The 18,465-nt window shown below is 37.7% G+C and overlaps 1 protein-coding gene across 2 annotated transcripts; it reads right to left on the bottom strand.

Annotated features, from left to right (window-relative positions):
- Nucleotides 1-902: 902 nt before the first annotated feature.
- zbtb34 (zinc finger and BTB domain containing 34) lies at nucleotides 903-13,029 on the bottom strand. Of its 2 annotated transcripts, none has more exons than XM_015397761.1 (2): nucleotides 12,856-13,029; nucleotides 903-5,148 (listed from the first exon to the last, which is right to left on the bottom strand). In XM_015397761.1, exons 1-2 carry the CDS (start codon nucleotides 12,871-12,873, stop codon nucleotides 3,589-3,591), a joined length of 1,578 nt encoding a protein of 525 aa, XP_015253247.1. In that variant the 5' UTR covers nucleotides 12,874-13,029; the 3' UTR covers nucleotides 903-3,588. The 2 variants fall into 2 exon arrangements, with proteins under 2 accessions (XP_015253247.1, XP_015253246.1); XM_015397760.1 differs by having other exon boundaries at nucleotides 12,774-13,028.
- Between the last annotated feature and the right edge of the window lie 5,436 nt (nucleotides 13,030-18,465).

Here is an 18,465-nt window from a genome sequence, read left to right on the forward strand (position 1 = left end):
ATAAAGTATTCACACCCCTTGAGCATTTGACCACATTACAATCATATGTGTAAATCCGATGGGTTTTGTTAAGTAATAATTAAAACAAAGTAATGCAAAATTGTGAAGTAGGAAGAAAATAAAGAATGTTTATACTTTACTAAAATACCATTTTGGAAATGGTGACACACTTCTTCCCAAGAGCTCTATCTCCATAAAGATCCAGCTGTTCTGTGAAGATCTTGGAGATTTTTTAGAGCACAACTGTTTAGGCCAACAGAGCTGTTGGATAGGTGTTAAAGTCCAGCTGCCTCTGCTAATGGGTCGGTTTAGGAAGATTATAATTTTTGGAAAGTCTGTTTTTTTTTGCAGTTCTTGGGCTTTTAGAGCTCAGTGAGATCAGTTCATCACTTTTTAAATGTCTATTGATAAATAATAAACTGTTTAATACGTTCAGCTGCAGACATTTAATTTGTTACATTTTCATTGTTTGCTGTGAAAACTTATATTTTTAAGAAGCATTTTCACAGATTAGATTAAATTGAAAATAAGGTCACTTCCCAGAGGGGGTGCCTGAAATAAAAGCTAGCATTGTGTCATTTTTTTATCTGAAACTTTAATACAGGGACAAATCAAAATTTGGTAAGAAAAATATGGAAATTAACCTATTTTGCTAATAATCGTACAAATAAAAACAAAGAAAACATTGACACATAAGTGTCTAGTCTTACTGCAGCAAACGCAGTTTGTTCATCAAAGATGTTTCAGGTTTGAAAATGTTACATTTGTAAATATTTCCTTCCACTTCACAATAATGCAACAATTTGTGTTTTTTCTACAGCAAAAAATCCCAATAAAATACAACAAATATGGTTGCTGGGTATCCAAACGATGGGGTGTTAATACTTATAAAAGACGCTGTGTTTTTTGGCCGAGCTATTTCATGTTCTCAAGTGTTTGACTTTTTAAAAATAGTTTCAAAATAAAAGAGGCATATTCTAAGTGCCAGCATTGACTTTGATATAAAGCTTGTGGCAAGGCACGAGGTTAAAGATGCCACTCTGCTCCCTCTCTTTTGATTTTGCAGACTTAATATTTATGAAACCTATTAGACAACTTTTTTTTATATACTTAACTTTTTTATGGCTTAAAATATAACATTAGTTACCTTACTATTTAAAATGTTCTTTAAATTTTACACAACTGATTGTAACAAGCTGAGAAACCAAACTTGCAAATAGCAATCAACTAATTCTACATTATTTAGTATTAAATTAGCAGTATAATCAAAACTGACTCTAAAAATCACCTATCAGTCTTTGGTGTTACTTCTTGGCACAAGATTAATTTTCATCACTCAAGAAATTAATCTGACAGTTTCCGAAAAAGTATGGATGTTTTTCTTGTAGTCCAAATGAGTGGTAACGATTCTACAACTTATTTTTCTAAAGTCGGATCAGCTGACAAAGCAGCAACAGTCAGCGTTTGAAAGATATAAACTTTTACTTAGTAAACATTTATAGGCTGACAAACTGCTTGGGATGAGTAAAAGAGTTTGTTGTTGATTCGTACACAGAGGGAAAGAAAAAGCGAGCCATGATCTAAGCAGAATTTCCCCACAGTTTGGTGTTGCTACTGTATCTGATAAAAGAGTAAAGATGACAGAAGCACATTCAGAAGAGAAACCAAAAAAAAAAAAAAAAGTACTTAAGTAATTTTATGCAGAATCTTTCACCAAACACAATAATTAAGGAAACAATATGAAAGAAAACTATAATATAATCAATTATTAATTCATTGGCAAAAATTCAACACGGCCCAGATAGGAGAAAAATAAAAGTATATAGTAGGTGCTCTTTGAAAAAACACACACACACAAAGGCATTTAACAGCTGGATGGCAAATAAAAGAGCAGAGTAGCACAAAGACAACCACCCGGCTAAGTTTAAAACTTGCAAACAATTAGTCTTGCACTTTCAGTGCCTTTAATATATATATATTTAAAAAAAAAAAACCTTCCCTAATCCCAAATAACACAATGAATATAGGATTAAAAAAAAAAAAAAGTCATGCCACAAGCAAGACCTTTAGCCAATAGAATTTATAAGATTGCTGAGTGTCAATAAAGTTTTTCTACTTTTCTCCAACCAAAGTCATTTTCCAAATATGCATTAAGAATGACCAACAACGCTCTGCTTATTTAATATCTAGGGTAGCACTAAGAAGCGACCTAATTCTGCAGAGTGAAGCAATACTTTTTAGAAAAAAAAAACAACCACTTTGTTTTTAAACCTTAATCATTTCACGGTAATTCAGCTTTGCGACATCCATGATAAAAAGACTCAAAGGAACACACTCCTAATTGGGTTTACAACCAAAAAAAAAAAAAAAGATAAAAACAGACAAAAATTAGCTTTTCTAGATGATGGAATATAAACCATGAGGCAATGGCTGAGATTCCTTTGTTCATTCGTTTTTGCATATTGTTCCAAGCCGCTCCCTAGGTGGCGCTTAGTTAACAGCAACTACTATTGAGAATCACATGGAAGCCTTCCCCTTCATAAAACAAATACACATATGCTAATCCATTGTAAATTTGCCTACAGGGTAAAGAGGTATACTTTGTGGACATGATTCACCCATCACATGGATGAAAGCATCTAAAAGCAACACCTGGACCAACTAAATGAGACTTCAAGTAATGATGTGTTATAAAACTCAGACAATAACATGTATCTTGAAATCATAACAGGGCCATTTTCTCAATTTATCCTCAACATTTTGCCAAAGGAAAACATGTAAGCTAGCAAATTTAATGCACTCCTAACATAGCACCTTCTGGATCATAATTTTAACCTGGCTGACCATAGACAATTGACAAGGACCTTGTCCCCAGTCCATACAATCAGCAAGGAATATTTCCCATCCTAGTATCAAGGCTTTGTGTAAAAAGAATAAGTGTTACAGCGTTTTGGCAAGAAGATAAACTGTACACAAAAGCGAAAAACGGATTTTAAACTGTGAACACGTCTGTGCTGGATAGGTTCTTGGCTATGAGGTAGAACCCGGTGAGTTTCATTTAAGTTAAAATACTGTCTGTTATGAGTATGTAGTTGCAAAATGAGGTATTAAACGGATATGTCACACGAAGCTTTGCACTGGCAGAAAAATCATTCCTTGTGAGTCAGTGACCTCCAGTGGCCACATGTGCAAAAACGGGTCAGGTAAAAAGGTGATATGACAAGCATCTTACCAGAGCTTTCACATTATCAATTATTGCAACATGCCTATATAACTCTGTAAATATTTTTTTTCTTTTCTTAAAAAAACATGGAAAGATAAAAAGAGCAATCAACTGGAGGTCGTGATTATTGGGACCACCGCAAAAATAGTACGTTGTGACTCCCTTTGCTTGAAACAATTTCTATTATAAAGCATCCACTTTCTTTCACTCATTCTCTGCATGGATTTTACAAAAAAAAAAAAAAACTGACAGAAATGCTTGTATCAAGAAAGGTCTGTAGCAGAGGGATTCCAGAAAAAAATTGAGTCCTTTAAGCTGAGTTTAACTAATCATTTCTTAAAGCTTCCTGAACCTGAAGCAGGACCTTAAAAATCACATCTGGATGCTTGAGCCTCCTCCGGACTGCATTTGGAACTCTCGTCAATATCATTGGCTGGTGCCTCTTCTGCATACTGCGCCTCATACGCCATCCCCTCCGGCGCATCCCCGTGATCCTTTTGACCTAAGCTATCCTCGGTTCTCTCTGGGGAGTCCAGATGATTGCTAACCTCCGATGCTCCCATGTGCTTCTTCCGCAGGTGTTGGTTAAGGGTGCCCTGAAATGGGAAGCATTTACCGCAGATCTGACAGTGGAAGGGCTTGTTGTCTGTGTGGCCACGGATGTGGTACTCCAGCTGGTCTTTCCTGGTGTACTTCTTGCCACAGAATTTACAAACAAAGGGGGTAATTCCCATATGCAGACGCATGTGGCGATCAAGACTCCCTTTCTGATTGAAGGTCTTTCCACAGTAGATGCAAATGAGTCTTTCATTGTAAGGGTACCACTGGCTCCGAAGGCTGCGCTCTCGCACATCATTTTCCAACCCTGCAGACCCGACGGCGGATTCAGCATCATCCGAGTTGGGTTTCATTTGACTTAGAACTCCTGCGGGGATAGCCACTGGGCGCTTTGATCTGGCTCTCCCGCCTCTGAAGCTGCTAAGGATGGAGCGAGAAGGACTGGAGTTGCTGAGGTTGACAAAGCAGGAGGAGGACAGCCCTGAGTAAGAATAGGTGGCAGGCTGGATTACGGGACCATAGGAACCCACAGTAACAGCGACAATCTGTTCTCCATCCACAAACTCTGTGTGGTAACCATCGTCGCCAGCCGAGGAACTATCAGAGTACGACGGCCTGTCGTTTTTCTCCACTTTTATATGCACGTCTGTGACTTGCCCATCTTTGCCGATTAGTTCTACTTGTTCGGCGTCTCCTTCCATGGCTGCGTCGTGCTCTGACACACCGTCGCTACTGCCGCGATCCGATTGCCCCTCTTCTTGCTGCCGCACGCGTCCCGGGCCTTTACCTGCCTGCTCCGACCGAGCTTCGCTGGCCCCCTGGCTGTGTCGGGGGTAATAAGGGGGGGAGATCTGGGTAGGGTTTATGAACAGGTTGCTGTCATTGACACCATTGCGACTGATCTGTGAGCTTTCCTTATCTGGACTACCGGCACTAACTGGGAGGCTGATCTTGGAATGGATGCTCTCCAGGATTTGGGTGCATTTGTCGATGATTGCCTGCATCTGCAAAAAGCTGGCCGCTGTGAGGAAACTAATAATATCCTTGAGCTGGAGAGACATGTGACCCGTGTAGCAGAACGCAAGGAGCTGCTCAAAAACCTCGGGGCTTTTAATGACTGAAATGGAAAGGCCACTCATGGTGTTGAGGGCCGAGTGGTCACGAAAGTAGGGTGAACTGGCCGCCAGGACGGCCTTGTGAGCTCGAAACGGCTGACCCTGAATATGAACAATGATGTCACAGAGCTTTCCTTGAAGCCGCAGCTCGTTGAGTTGGGTCAGAACCGTGTTACTGAACTCCGGCACATCAAACTCGATGTAGCTGCCGTCGTCCATCTCTTGGATATGTTTCTCCAGCTTGTCGACAGCCTGAAAAGAAAGAAAACAAAGCTTGTTTTAATATTCTACGCTTACAGCTGCTTTGTGTATTCATGCAGAGAGAGAGGTTAGACAGGATGTTATAACCAATGTGAGATGTAGGGGAAGAGAAAATATTATATTTCTGCTTCCGAGGTCTATGTGTAAAAAGCAGGATAAATAGGTAAGCTTAAAGACAGTTTCAAAAGTGGAGTACATGTTTCATTATTGCAGCAACCGAGAAGTAAAATTTATAAGTGGAAATTTTAAGAATAAAAATAAAAAATGTAATCATAAAATGAAACTTTGAAGAAAAAAAAAAGTCAATCTACTTTTTTCTTTCCTCCTATTTTATTTTTAAAAAACACTTTCCAATAATTTTTTTTATTGATGTTACTTCTGGGGTGGGCTTTCCTTTGCTGTGATGAGCAACTACAGTTTTCAATTGTTCTGTATTAACAACAGCAACAACATTTTTATTGGTCAAGAGCAAGCAGTTATTATGGGCTTGAAGTGAAGCAAATGTGATCTGTGAAACACAATTTGAAAACATGCTTTTAAGCAATCATGTTTCAAAACAAACAATGAAAATATAACGAACTAAATGCACCTAGTGGCATCACAGTGAGCGTGTTTCTCAGATATGATTAATCATTAAGAACAAAGAGTGATGATGATATATTAGTATTTGCTATGGAAACTTAAGGGGTCAATGGTGAAAACCAAAACTCCAGATGTAATCAGAAAAGTAAATCATTAAGAGCAAATTGGATTAATCACCCAGGCCTAGTCGATTCAAATAAAAATGCAGGGGGTTGTGTTGACATCCTTGCACCTTGATAATACTAGAGATGTCCCGATCCAGGTTTTTGCACTNAAGTTTTAATAAAAATGCAAAACAGGGAAACACTGGCGCAAAATAGTAGAATGGGTCGTTTCAATCGGCAAAACTGGAAAATACGGACCGGATTTTTTTTTTTTTAAACTGGATCGGCAGTCTGGATCGGCATTTTACATGCTTTGCCGATACGCATTTTTTTGCCAATATCGGCGTCCCGATCCGATACGTGGATCGGATCGGGCCTAGATAATACATTAGATATCAATAAGAAACATATTCAGTTGAAGGTTCGACCTGACAAAAATCTTTCAGATGCTCATTGGAAAGTGATTCAAGCTTAAAGGAAAAACTAAGAATGAACACCCACACAAATTGGCGTGTTTTGAAATGCATTGCTGTGCAGCATGTCACTCCTTTTGCCATTTGTGTTCTGCGTTTATACGCAAATATGAAAAGGTTACCTTCTAGGGTGGCAACCATAACACAATTTAAATCTTAAATCAAAAAACAGACTTTCAAAACAACCATGATGAGTGGAAATTTTCTAATTACTAAAGTGTCTTTATGTTTTTTGCAGTAATTATTTTAAAATGGCACAATATTTCTATCTTGCTAGCAACAGAAAGTGCAGAAAAATAAAAACCACTCTTTGGCCCTGCAACAAATTGCAGCAATTGATGAGGCAGAGCTGGTTTACTTTATGTTCCATGCAGCTGGTGAAAACTTAAGTGACTCTTGCAATAGCTTTAAGTTATCTGAAATCCCTAGTATGACTGATACCATTACACTTTAAAAACAGAATACGCAGGGTATCACTTTTTTTTTTTTTGTAACGCGGCTGCGTTGTGCAGAAACGGTATAAAATGGATCCAGGCCAAGTTTTCAAGCATGCAACAACCTGGACTTCCTGGATCAACAACTCCAGCAACTTCAAAAATCTGTTTTATAGTTGTTGTTGCATATTCAATTTAAAAATACTTTATTAATACCAAGGGGAAATTAAATGTTGCAGTAACTCATATTTTCTTTTTTTTTTTTTTTTACCAATTGTTCAGGAACGATCTTCTGTAGCGGTCTGTCTTGCAAACACCGAAGGACCTAAGCTTCTTAAGGAAGTACAGACTGTCCTTTCCATTCTTGTAGACGGCTTCACAGTTGCTTCTCCAGTCGCCAACACCTTTGAATTTTCTAATCTTCCTTAGAACTCAGTCTACTGGTATGGTTAGAAAACGTACCAGTGATGCTGGATTCCAAGATATGATTTCACAGCCACGTTTCAGTAAAACACATAATGATGCAAGTATACTTTTGTTGGGTCCTTGTTAGGGCTTAGAGTTCTTCTAACTTGTTTTTTGAAGATCTCATATTGCCCACAAAGACTGATAGAAGAGATGGCCTTAATTTCTTGTTCTTCTCTCATCAAATCTGTCTCTGTGCATGGCCACACCCCCCACACAACCGTCATTGCGCACCTCAAAAAATCCTGACTACAGAGGGTCGCAAAACCGCACAGACCTCAAGCGGAAGCGCGCTGACAAAAAGCAGCTGTGATTGGTCCTTGTTATGCCTTTCTGGCTGTCTGTGTGGTCATCCCTCTCGATTCGGTGGCGGGGTGCGCCATTTTTAAAAACCGAGGAACAACTACAATGGACAACTACGACGAAAGGTTATTCGCTCTTTTTGCCAACTCCATTAACAGAACCTGTTCCTCTTCGATGTCTAGAAACTTTAGCTCAATATCCGTGACTGCGCAGACGCACCATTGTTGTTTTGGAAATTCCAGACCGACGGTGCAGAAGCATACCAGCAAAACTGGTTCGCCACCAGACCCAAGCGACATTTGATGTGTGCGGTTGCAGAAGTATAATCTGCCCTTAATTCTATCCTTGGCGGCTTCTTTTCAATTCAGCTAGTACTTGCAGAAGTAGTTCTAAGTATAATTTCAGCTAAAGGAATTATAATTAAATGTTAATTATTCCAGTTTCACAGCATTCAAAAACCAGAGGCAAAAAACATCCAAAAAAAGAAAGTAACCTAAAAGCAGGGAAATAATGTTCTCTTAAAAATAAACATCAGCACCAAGCTAGCAGAGCTACTGGAACGTAGAGCGACCCTAAACAGCGCAAATCTAGAATTTACATATATATATACACAATCATGTCACCCTTCAGTGTAGTGTAGATGATAACATCTCGAATCAGGGGGACTTTACCTGGCAAAAGGAATTAAGACACTATTAGGCAGATGGTTATAAAGTTAAGCCTAAAAGGTGCGAATAATCACTTTCCAAAGGTTTCAAATGAGAGGTTTAAGTGCTAAAAGGAAAACTCTTGGGTGAATAGTCACACCTTAAAAGGTAACTGATGGGAAAGCAGATAAAGCTTACGCAAAAGCCTGTACAAAGTCTACCCGTCTGTGACTGTAGTGAAACGTTAACAATCATTGGAGCCAGGCCGTATAAGGTGTACTGTACATATAGCGTTTGGCAGGGAAAGCGGAAAATCTGGTTTTGCTTGGAAGGTTGGAACACACCAACTGTTCTTCAGAAGTCTTGCAAAGAAAAGTATTTACAACAACCAGGGTAAATGATAATCTTCCCAAAGCCTACCACCCATGACACAAACATGTACTAAAAAGCTTAACGTTTAATTTAACAGATAAGTATAACTGGTTTCTTGAAAATCTAGGGCATACTTATATATTTATCTCTCTCTCTCTCTCTCTCTATATATATATATATATATATATATATATATATATATATATAAAAAGATTAACTGATAAAAACTATTTTTTTTAATTCAAGTGGTTCATAAAATTGTTAACAGGATACAGCCTTTTAGAACCAAAACCAAATAATTTACCTTAGGGCTCTTCATGTATCACTTTCCGTGACTTTAGGTGTATGAGAGAGAAAAAAAAAAAAAGGAAAAAAAAAGTGGTATGGAGTTAGGCGTGAGATCCAGAACAGATAAGTAACTGCCTCAAAACGAAACTTCAGTAATTTCATACATAATTACACAAGAGAACTCTCTAGGCGTATCCATTTAATACGAAGACAAATAAGCCAGTCCAAGAGGCTGAAGCTGACCTGACAGTTTTGGCATTATCCTCCATTTCAAAACACATTAATTTTTAAAAATGTTACAGCAGATTTTGCCATGCTTTGAACTAAAACAGTCGGTATATCTGCATTGGAAGTAAAGTTATAGAGAAATGGTTACTGGACGTGGTTCTTCAAGAATCTTCCCATGAAGAAAAAACTCATTAACTACATCACAAAACCAAAATAAAAATAAAAAAGTATAAACTACCATGGAATCAGACATCTATTGATTTTTGGCTTGACAGCCGCTATTTTTTCTCAGTTAATTTAGATTAGAAATGCGCTGCTCTGTTCTCCGTCCATGTCTCAAACAGGAAGATCGTTGAGGAACACCTCTTATTGCCATTTCCTTTGTTTACAATCACTGCTAAATAGCCATCTGGTAGAATAATCATAATAGTCTAAAGGTTCATAAAATACAACGTAACAAATATGAGACTTTGGAAATCTAGAAAGTAGTTTTGCATCAGTTTAGGCCCATCTAGGACAAGCAGTTTGCTTCAGCTTTCAGGGACAGCTAATCCGCACTTACATTAAATCACAACGGCAAGAATGAGTTGTTAATTGCAAATAATGCTGTATTAAAAGCTCATGGACAACCTTAGATGGAACCTTTGTTTAAAACTGGTGAACTACCTCTTTCAGCTGCAGTATATGTCTAGCTTTAACTTCTCTCTCTTATCCTCTTGACTGCCCCACATTTCCCAACTGACCAGGATATTAAACATCATCCTCTCCAACGTGTGTACCAGCAGCACGCAGAGGATGTAAACACTTCAATCATGAAAGCTTACCGAGATATCTGTCTAACAAACCTCAAGGTCTTCTCATCAGAAAGGGAGGGTTACTTTAAAACTAAAACTAAGAAATATATATATATATATAGGAAGATGACTGACTTTCACTTCTGTTAGATGAATAAAAAACTCATACTCATGCACACACAGAATGCCATGTAAACTGGATAGGGCAAAGTAGAAGAGCAGCCAAAGAATACATGCTCAGCAGCTGAAATGTACATGATGCGTGAGGATCACATGCTTTGCCTCGACTCGAAACTATGCAAGCTAAGCTAATGCAGCTCATATATTTCTTGTTAGAGCATGGGCTGAATGCTGCTGCTATGTTGGTGTATACAGACCATTTATTAAAAAGTTTGTCATTTCAGTAGAAGGGGGGGAAAAAAGCCAGCAGGCAAGCTGTTAATGCTTTCTTCAACATCAGCAGGCAGCATTTGCCTACTTTGAAAAACGGTTTGTGGGCCACACCAGGCCTGGGCCAGAACTGCTTAACAAGCAAAGAACGGAGAACAATTTAAAACGGATACTAAAGCGACGATATAAAAATAGACCAGACCATTAAAGGACTGAAGGGAGAGTAATATGTGCATCATTTCGCCAATGTGAAAATGAGACTCATCCTGAAAAGAACACAAAGCCATGAAGATTTCATATTCAATGGGTGGGTTCTTTCACTGGAAACGAAACAATAAGACAAATTTTTCATTTCAGGCTAATTACATGTTAATCAGAAAATAGAAAAAAAAAGGATCTTAAAACACTTGATGCCATCTTTGGCTTCTTTAAAAAAACTAAATATTACTAATAAATTCTCAAAAAATGAGCAAAGTCTTATTTAGATAATAAGTTAACTTTTAACTCAAAGTATCAATGGACTGGCTAAAGTTATAGTTTGATATTTTAAATTTGATATAACATCCTTAAAACAGAAATGGGCACATGACCAACTGCAGTTTAGATCTAGGAAACAGCAAGACTACAATGAACAAAGGAGAACAATGCACAGAAGCCAGTTGATATATAATATAAGTATGAATACACTAAAGAAATGTCCTCATTTCAAGTTTACACACACATTCAAAATTAGGTTTTTTTTTTTCTCTGAATCACCCAAACAGATTTGATGGATGCATGGAAAGAAAATAGTGATGAACTGAAGTTTTAAAACAAAAATCTGATTTTCTAGATTTAGATACACCGATTGTCTTTAAGAATCAATAAAGGGGAGTGGACCTGTTCTTTCGGTTCAATTTGCATGCTTTCTAATCCAAAACAAGACTTTGTTGGGTTACTCTATAAAGCTTGGAACTCAACACTAATTTAAAAATTTTGAATAGAAAAAGCTTCCTGGATGGGAAGCGAAACATATTCAAAGTTAGAAAACAAAGTCCACTTTTTTGGTATGGTCAATAAAGAGGAAAATGGACATCTTTCAAACATGAGATCTAATGTTTATGGTACATCAATAAATATGTAACAAATATCACAAGATCATGGGCTAGAGGCAACCTTACCAAGGCTACTACTACAAAAACGAATCCTGCTTGTTACTTCTAACATCTTTATAAAGTTGCACTACACAATAACAGCTTTCTAATGGACCCGATGAAGTAATAAAAACAGAAACCAAATGAGAATCAATACAATCCAACCATCACCACACCAGAACAGAGATCTTATAACAAAAGAATAAGTTGGTTCAAGACCACAAAGCAGTTGTAAACACTGCATCTATTTTGGCAGCAACAATCAAATCAAGCATGTCTTTGTGGGACTAATTATGGTAACAGTTGGAAATGTCAAGCAATAACATCTTATTTCAGGGATATTCTAATTCAATCAAGAGAAGAACGATGATAATGTTTTTGCTGCTTTAACACCAGAATTTCTCTAACTATTCTATGATTGTAAGATCTGTATAAGGTAGTGAAGACTGCCACTGATGACTTGGGTGAACGTAGGTTAAGTGAGAATAATATGCTTTTGCAATGTCCCTGCACTTTGTCCTGTCCTGCCATATCTCACTTTCTTAGAACAAATTGTAACAAAATGTTCTGACATATCTGCCATCCCACATCGCACCCTAGGAAACCCAGAGATGTTTCTGACACTTGGGATCTAAAAGCAGCGCTTTCATAATTGTACTGAGAAGTTCATTTAAACAGTATTTCTACGTACATGTGAAAAACTCACTTCTTTTGATGTAATAATGCTTCCATCAACCTTAACACGTTGATGCTAATCCACGAAAACGTACAATTATATATTACACACGAATCTCTAAACGTGTCGCCTTTTTAGACACATAAGAAACAAGTTTAAAACTTTGATGTAAAGTAGTTAATGATGAAGGGAGGGGGTTTGGATGGTGGATCTAAATAGCACAGCCGCTAGCCGTTTGCGCTAGCTTCATCATCACATCGAGATTTTTTCCTTTAAAACGGACTCCTAATCATCTCCCACTTCAACCACAGGTTTAAATAAAAGTTAATGCCACTTAACCACTTTGAACCGACCCACTGAGCGCTACAAGCTGCTCATTCAGAGTCAAATTAGCAATGACTAACTAGCTACACTAGCTAGCCGATGGTCATGTTTCATAGATAACTGAAATGCTTAAACAAATACAAATATTTTTATTCTTCAAATATCATTTATGAGCTATAACTCAATATTATAAAATATAAATATCGAGCCATTTTGGTTTAATAAAGTTACAAAGTCTATCGAGGATTTCACACAGCTACGATGCTATTTAGCTTAATGCTAACATTTAGCCGTAGCCTATTAGCCGCTCTCATTCCAGAGCCAAGCTTTCGCTACAAGCTAATGCTTGCTAGTAGATAGCAGCTAGCGTGCGGTTGTAGGGAATGATTTGGCTATTACTTACACTGAAAGGGAACCGACGCGTCGACATTACAATCACACTACGATCAGCAGTCCATGCCAAAGACGCAGTCCGCCACACTCACCGTCTTGCAGGTTGGCATTTAGATGCTGTCCATTCCCCTCAGCAGCTCGCTAACACTACAGCCAGGCCTCCCCCCCCTTTTTCCAAGTCCAGATGTGTCAGGCAGTTGCTGCTGCGATGTTTGCATCAACAGGAAGTCTTCTTTACGCCCGTTGCATTCATTCTATCTAATCTATGTTGCAGCAGAGCAGCCCCTCCCTTGCTCGTGTCAGTGTTATATGATGACATATTATGTTCTTTATGTATGACGGGATGGGGACGTGCACGTACAGGAGATGAATAAAACGCAGCAAATTGCCTGTTTCTTAAAGTTATTTGACCGATTATTTTAATATACATTTTTATATATATATTGATATTTTTCTTGCATTGTAAAGTATTTGTCCACTTTTTAAAACTATGACTTTTTCCAAAAAAAAGTTAACATGTATAACATGGTAACTTGAATTATAACAGATTATAACCTGGCACCCATCTAAGTTTGAGGCTTGTCTAAGGCAAAGTGTTTTACTCACATAAGGAAGTAATAATAATTATATACAATTAATATTAGCAGTGATATAATGATATTATCATGATGTAAAATCATAATTATTTCTTATTCACATCTAAGTAAAAATTTTCGTTTATTTTTACTATTAAAAGAAGAAAAAACATGTCTTTGACTATTTTGTTGGTTTAAATAAATTTCCTTTGCAACAGGGCTCTTGAAAAAAGGACATATAGAAACATTTGCACTTCATTTCTCTTCCACAAAGGGGCGCCAGAGTACAATCTGATGAAACACTCTCAGTAATACACGTCATATAATATACATTTGTAATGGAAATATTTAATGGAGACAATAGCAGCAATTTCATAAGAAACCAAATTGAACTCATATAATTACAGTAATATTAATAAAAAATAGAATACTAAATAAGACATTAATAAAAAGAATGAAACATAAAATAGAGAATCAATTGAAAAATGATTTTCTGCAAAAAAGTCTTTGCAAAATATTACAATAATTCAATCCCTACTAGGTTAATGTACTATATTTTTGGCTCCAAGCATTTATACTGCATATCAGTAAAATATTAGGGCCTTTGCTTGAACCTTAACATCCTTAATCTCCATGCTTAATGTAGACGTCAGTCACCAAGGCACTGAAGCTACTGGTAAATTCTTGGAAAACTTTGAAAATAGAAAAGCAAGAGACTAGTGAATTCAATACAGGTTAACAGTAAGCAACATAAACTTTGCCATGTTTCACAATGATATCATTATTTCCTGATACAATGCAGCCCTAACATAACAACAGCAATGATTTAACTGCTGCTTTTTCATTCATTTCAGCTTGATTGTAAGGCTCTTTGTAAACACTATTCTGTGTTTGATCTGAGTAATAATTGTTGACTGGATTTTTTGTAGATGGTTAAAAGGACAAGTAAGCCCCTGTTCTCTATTCTCTGCAGGATTTTATCTGTTATCCCTGAAGAGATGAAGGATGAATGTATACTGTGTGGCTTTCTGTTTTTTTTTCTAGCATGAGTGACAACTTGGCAGCTCAGGTAAATATCTGACCTAATCTTCGTGCAGGTGGGTGATCAACTTTGAGAAAGGAATCGCTTTGTCATTGCACGTGTGCCTTGTTAAACAAGCCAGCATTTTATTCTCTGCAGTGATCCCCTCCCCATCTTTTTTTTCTGTCCAGAAGATCGACGTGCAAGCTAAGGTCCAGCCAAACTACGTTGTTTAGAGATGCTTTTTGTTGGTCTGCAGGAATGATGATATTGATAACATTTCAAACAGACCTGCAATCAAAGAGTTTCTTGTTGAGGTTGTAATCTTTTCTGAGACGGTGCTTTGTGAGCTCCGTGTCGTTTGGTTGAGCAAGTATTTTTTGGCAGTAAGCTAAGCTGTGGATGGTTTTGAATGCAGCAGTGCCCGGGATCGTGTTGGGGCTCCAGGTGGCGTGGCCTAGGGCTCTGATGTGCTGCCCCTTTTTAATCCCAGATGACATTGCAAAATCCTCAAACCCCATGGCCTTGTGTAGGACTGTATAGAAGCAGAGACCAGGTGATTTGTTTAAAAAGTGCATATCATGTATCAGACTGGGGGAATAAGGAGCTCCACTGTCTTGTGTTTAACCTGAGACCACGGCTAATGCTTACTAAGAAGATAGGTATTTTTATATATTTGGGTGGGTTCAATAAAACAATGCTATTAGTATTATCAACTAATGTGTTGAGTCACTATTTGTTATTTGTTGACTGGAACATATTCTGTAAACACTTACAGTATAAAACGATTGCATATTATTTATAAAAAGCAAATCCATAGCTATTCGTTATTATTTCGTTATGAATTGATGCTAGATATTTTAGTAGATTAACTTCATTTGGCTTAAAACTTATAACTAAGTTAGGATGAATAACTTATTGTTTCTGACAAGTGCCGAAGAGTCCCAGAATACCTTGGCTGCCATTGCTAAAGAGAACAATGGTTTCCCAGTCTTCCTGTCCAGAAAAAAAGTCTGTAGTTCACTGATGGAGAACATATTTGCCAATTGCAGGTGTCCAAGCCAGTCAGAGTTTGATCCTCGCCACGGCTGTAAATAAAAGGGCCAGCTCGTCCAGGTGCAGGACAACCTTCTCTGGCCCACTCACATTTCTCCTCCGTGGAGAAGAGCGGCGTGCTACGATGGATGTGAAAAATGTAATTAGCAATCAAAATTACTCAAACTCCTAGAGAGCAATACAAACCTGTTAGTATTTCTTTCATTTGTAACCACTTATTTATGCTACAACAACAAACTTCCATTTGAGTTATGCTTAATTGTGAAGTAGAATTAAAATAATAGATCCTATTATATGTGTAAAAAATAAATAAATAATATGTATAGATCTGAATTTAGCTCCCCTTTTCATCTGACTTCATTTGATTGTTGATTGAGCAAAAGTCCCCCTTTATAATTTGATCTGATTAGAAAATCAGCTGTTTGGTGAAAGTCTCACAGGTTTTTGCAAGAACATTAGTAAGTATACAGCCTAATAAGGTGTGATGTGAAAGGGTGCAATGGTGCTACAAATACATAAATGTGTTGCAACACAAAAAGTACAGCAAACTCATAACACAGATTAAAACATAAAATGCGTGCAAAGGAAAAAAATATTGCAAGTGGCAAAAATAAAAAAATTATAAAAAAAAAAAAAGCTTCAAATTAGGGGAAGAAATGCAAAACCAGACCAAAAACATTACAAAATATACAATATTAATGTCTATGGAACAGACACCTAAAAAAATTTTAACATATATGGGATGCCTTGCTGGAGGACATTTGGAGGGAAAGAAAATAAGATATATTTTCCTTTGAGTCTTTTTTCAACTATTTAATCAGAGCACCATCTTTGTTAAGGGTCTGATCCCATGAGAGTTAATGATCACCTTCTAGTGTTCTGGAGCTCTTCTGTTATGCATAGGTATTTTTGAGCTTTATATCTTATTGCTGTTGTGTTTGCTTCTTAATGCAATGTTCCTTTCCATGTCTTTTGTGTGTTGATTGTGCGTGTTAGTGTCCTTTATGTATTTGCAGAGTATTTGCATTTCACTGCCCTACATTTTCGTAAATGCAGCATTTTCTCTTTTGTAGCAAGTATCCTTAGTCTTTGTTCTGGTTATTATTATTAGTGTTATATTTGTGTTTGCTAATCCAGTTTTTGTGTTAGCTGTACTTTTTGTATTTTCTGTTCAGTGGCGCCTCCAGAAATGTTTCATAGGGGTGGCCAGATGGGGCCACTATTTTATTTATTTGTTTATTTGACAGGGACAGTACAATTAAACATAGCAACCAAACAGGTGGCCGATGTCCAAGTACATAAGGCTTGTAGCCATGGGCTAATTTGCAGCCTTCGTCCCTGGTTAGGCTTTAAAAATCTTGGGGTGGCACAATGAAACTAAAAGCCATAATTTCAAGGTTTGAACCTACTATTGTGGTAAACCTGCCTGTCTGAGTAGCTGTTTACTTAAATCATAACGACTTAAGTAAACATCATCATTTCTTGGTTTATTGCGTGATTTTTAATGTCACGTCACTGGCTGTGCATAATGGGATGAAATGCTGAACTGATGCGACTACATGCTGATGAAGATTCTCAGTCATCCAGGTCATAGTCATTCCGTAAAGTTAAAAAAATCCACTGGACTCGGTTTCCAAGATTTGAAGATGCTTCGCCACCTCTCCAGGAAGCTTTCTCATTTCAAAATCATCAATCAATCAATTAATTCATTTTGAATTGAGAAAGCTTCCTGGAGAGGTGGTGAAGCATCTTCAAATCTTGGAAACCAAGTCCAGTGGATTTTTTTGAACTTTTACGGAATGATGCTACTATAGTTTACGCTGGCGTGCGGGGTGACCAGGGCATTGCACAGGGAGGCCGTGGCCATCCTTGGCCATGCCCTGGTGGTGCCACTGTTTCTGCTTGCTTGGTGCTTGCACCTCTCAGTCACAGTTTACAAGGAACGCAGCAGAGCAATCAGGGTTAAAGCTGTGTGGAAGTTAAAAGATCTGCCACGTCAAAACAAATCTATCTCAAGACTTGAGCCTGTCACGTAGGTAATTAAGGGAATGTAAAACTAACTAGCCATGTCAGTCCTCCTTAGTTTATCCGCCCAGCAAAATAAGGAAAGCAGAAGAATGTCCAGAAAGGCCCATATAACTTTGGGGACAATCAAAGCTTAGATGTACACAACTGTTGGACATATTTGTGGATTTACTTACCTCCCCTCTGGCCTTTGTAGAGACGTAGCTAAAACATGATTTATCAGAAAATAAATGTCAAGACATTTTATTGGTTGGTCAGATGAGACCCATATTTTTACATACATTAAGAATGCTAAGAGAGTAAGAATACAAACACTGCATGTTAAACTGAACTGTGTGTTACCCTATCCCACCATGAAACATTGCTGCGCCAGCATCATAGCCTGGGCTTGCTTTTTTTGATCAGTTACTGGGAACTGGTTGTAGTTGATGGGGAGATTGGTGAAGCTAGACATGGCAAATGTGGAAGAAAACCTGTAACTACAAAAGGTTTATGACTGGGGCAAAGGGGCATCTGCTAGCAATAGAGTGACCGAGAAACAAACAGCCAGAGAAACAACAGAGACATTTAGATTGAAGTGTATTTATGAGTTAGTGGTCTCAAACTCCAGTCGTTAAAGGGCCAATGTCCTGCAACTTATGGATGCATCTGTGCTTCAGCTCACCTGACTCCTATATTAGCTCACTGGCAAAACTCTGCAAAGATTATCTGAAAGCTGGTGAGGTGATTTAGCTGTGTTTCAGGTGTTTAGGAAAAGTTACAGATTTAAAAGTTAGACAACACTAGTCCTTGAGGATTTAAGTTGGAAACCATTGAATTAAAATGTCCCAGTCAAAGTCTGGGATGTGTCCTGGAGATTTATCACGTCACTTCATCTTTTGATTGCTGACCTACATCCTGTGGTGCTACCCAGTCTCTCCTTGTCTGAGCTAAATTATCTTTCTGTGATATCTCTAGGTTGCACTGATTGTCCAGAAGCGCTTTTAAACACAGCTTCTACTGTTGCACTTGTGTAGTTGGCACTG

Source organism: Cyprinodon variegatus, unplaced genomic scaffold (assembly GCF_000732505.1).
Source record: "Cyprinodon variegatus isolate N-32 unplaced genomic scaffold, C_variegatus-1.0 Scaffold885, whole genome shotgun sequence".
NCBI lineage: Eukaryota > Metazoa > Chordata > Actinopteri > Cyprinodontiformes > Cyprinodontidae > Cyprinodon > Cyprinodon variegatus.

What these genes read in the sequence shown, in the direction of transcription:
- zbtb34 (XM_015397760.1), bottom strand. Translation starts at nt 12,800, where the DNA reads ATGTCGACGCGTCGGTTCCCTTTCAGT. An exon ending in CGCGTCGGTTCCCTTTCAGT is followed by an intron (nt 5,149 to 12,773) that starts GTAAGTAATAGC and finishes CTTTCTTTTCAG; the next exon opens with GCTGTCGACAAGCTGGAGAA.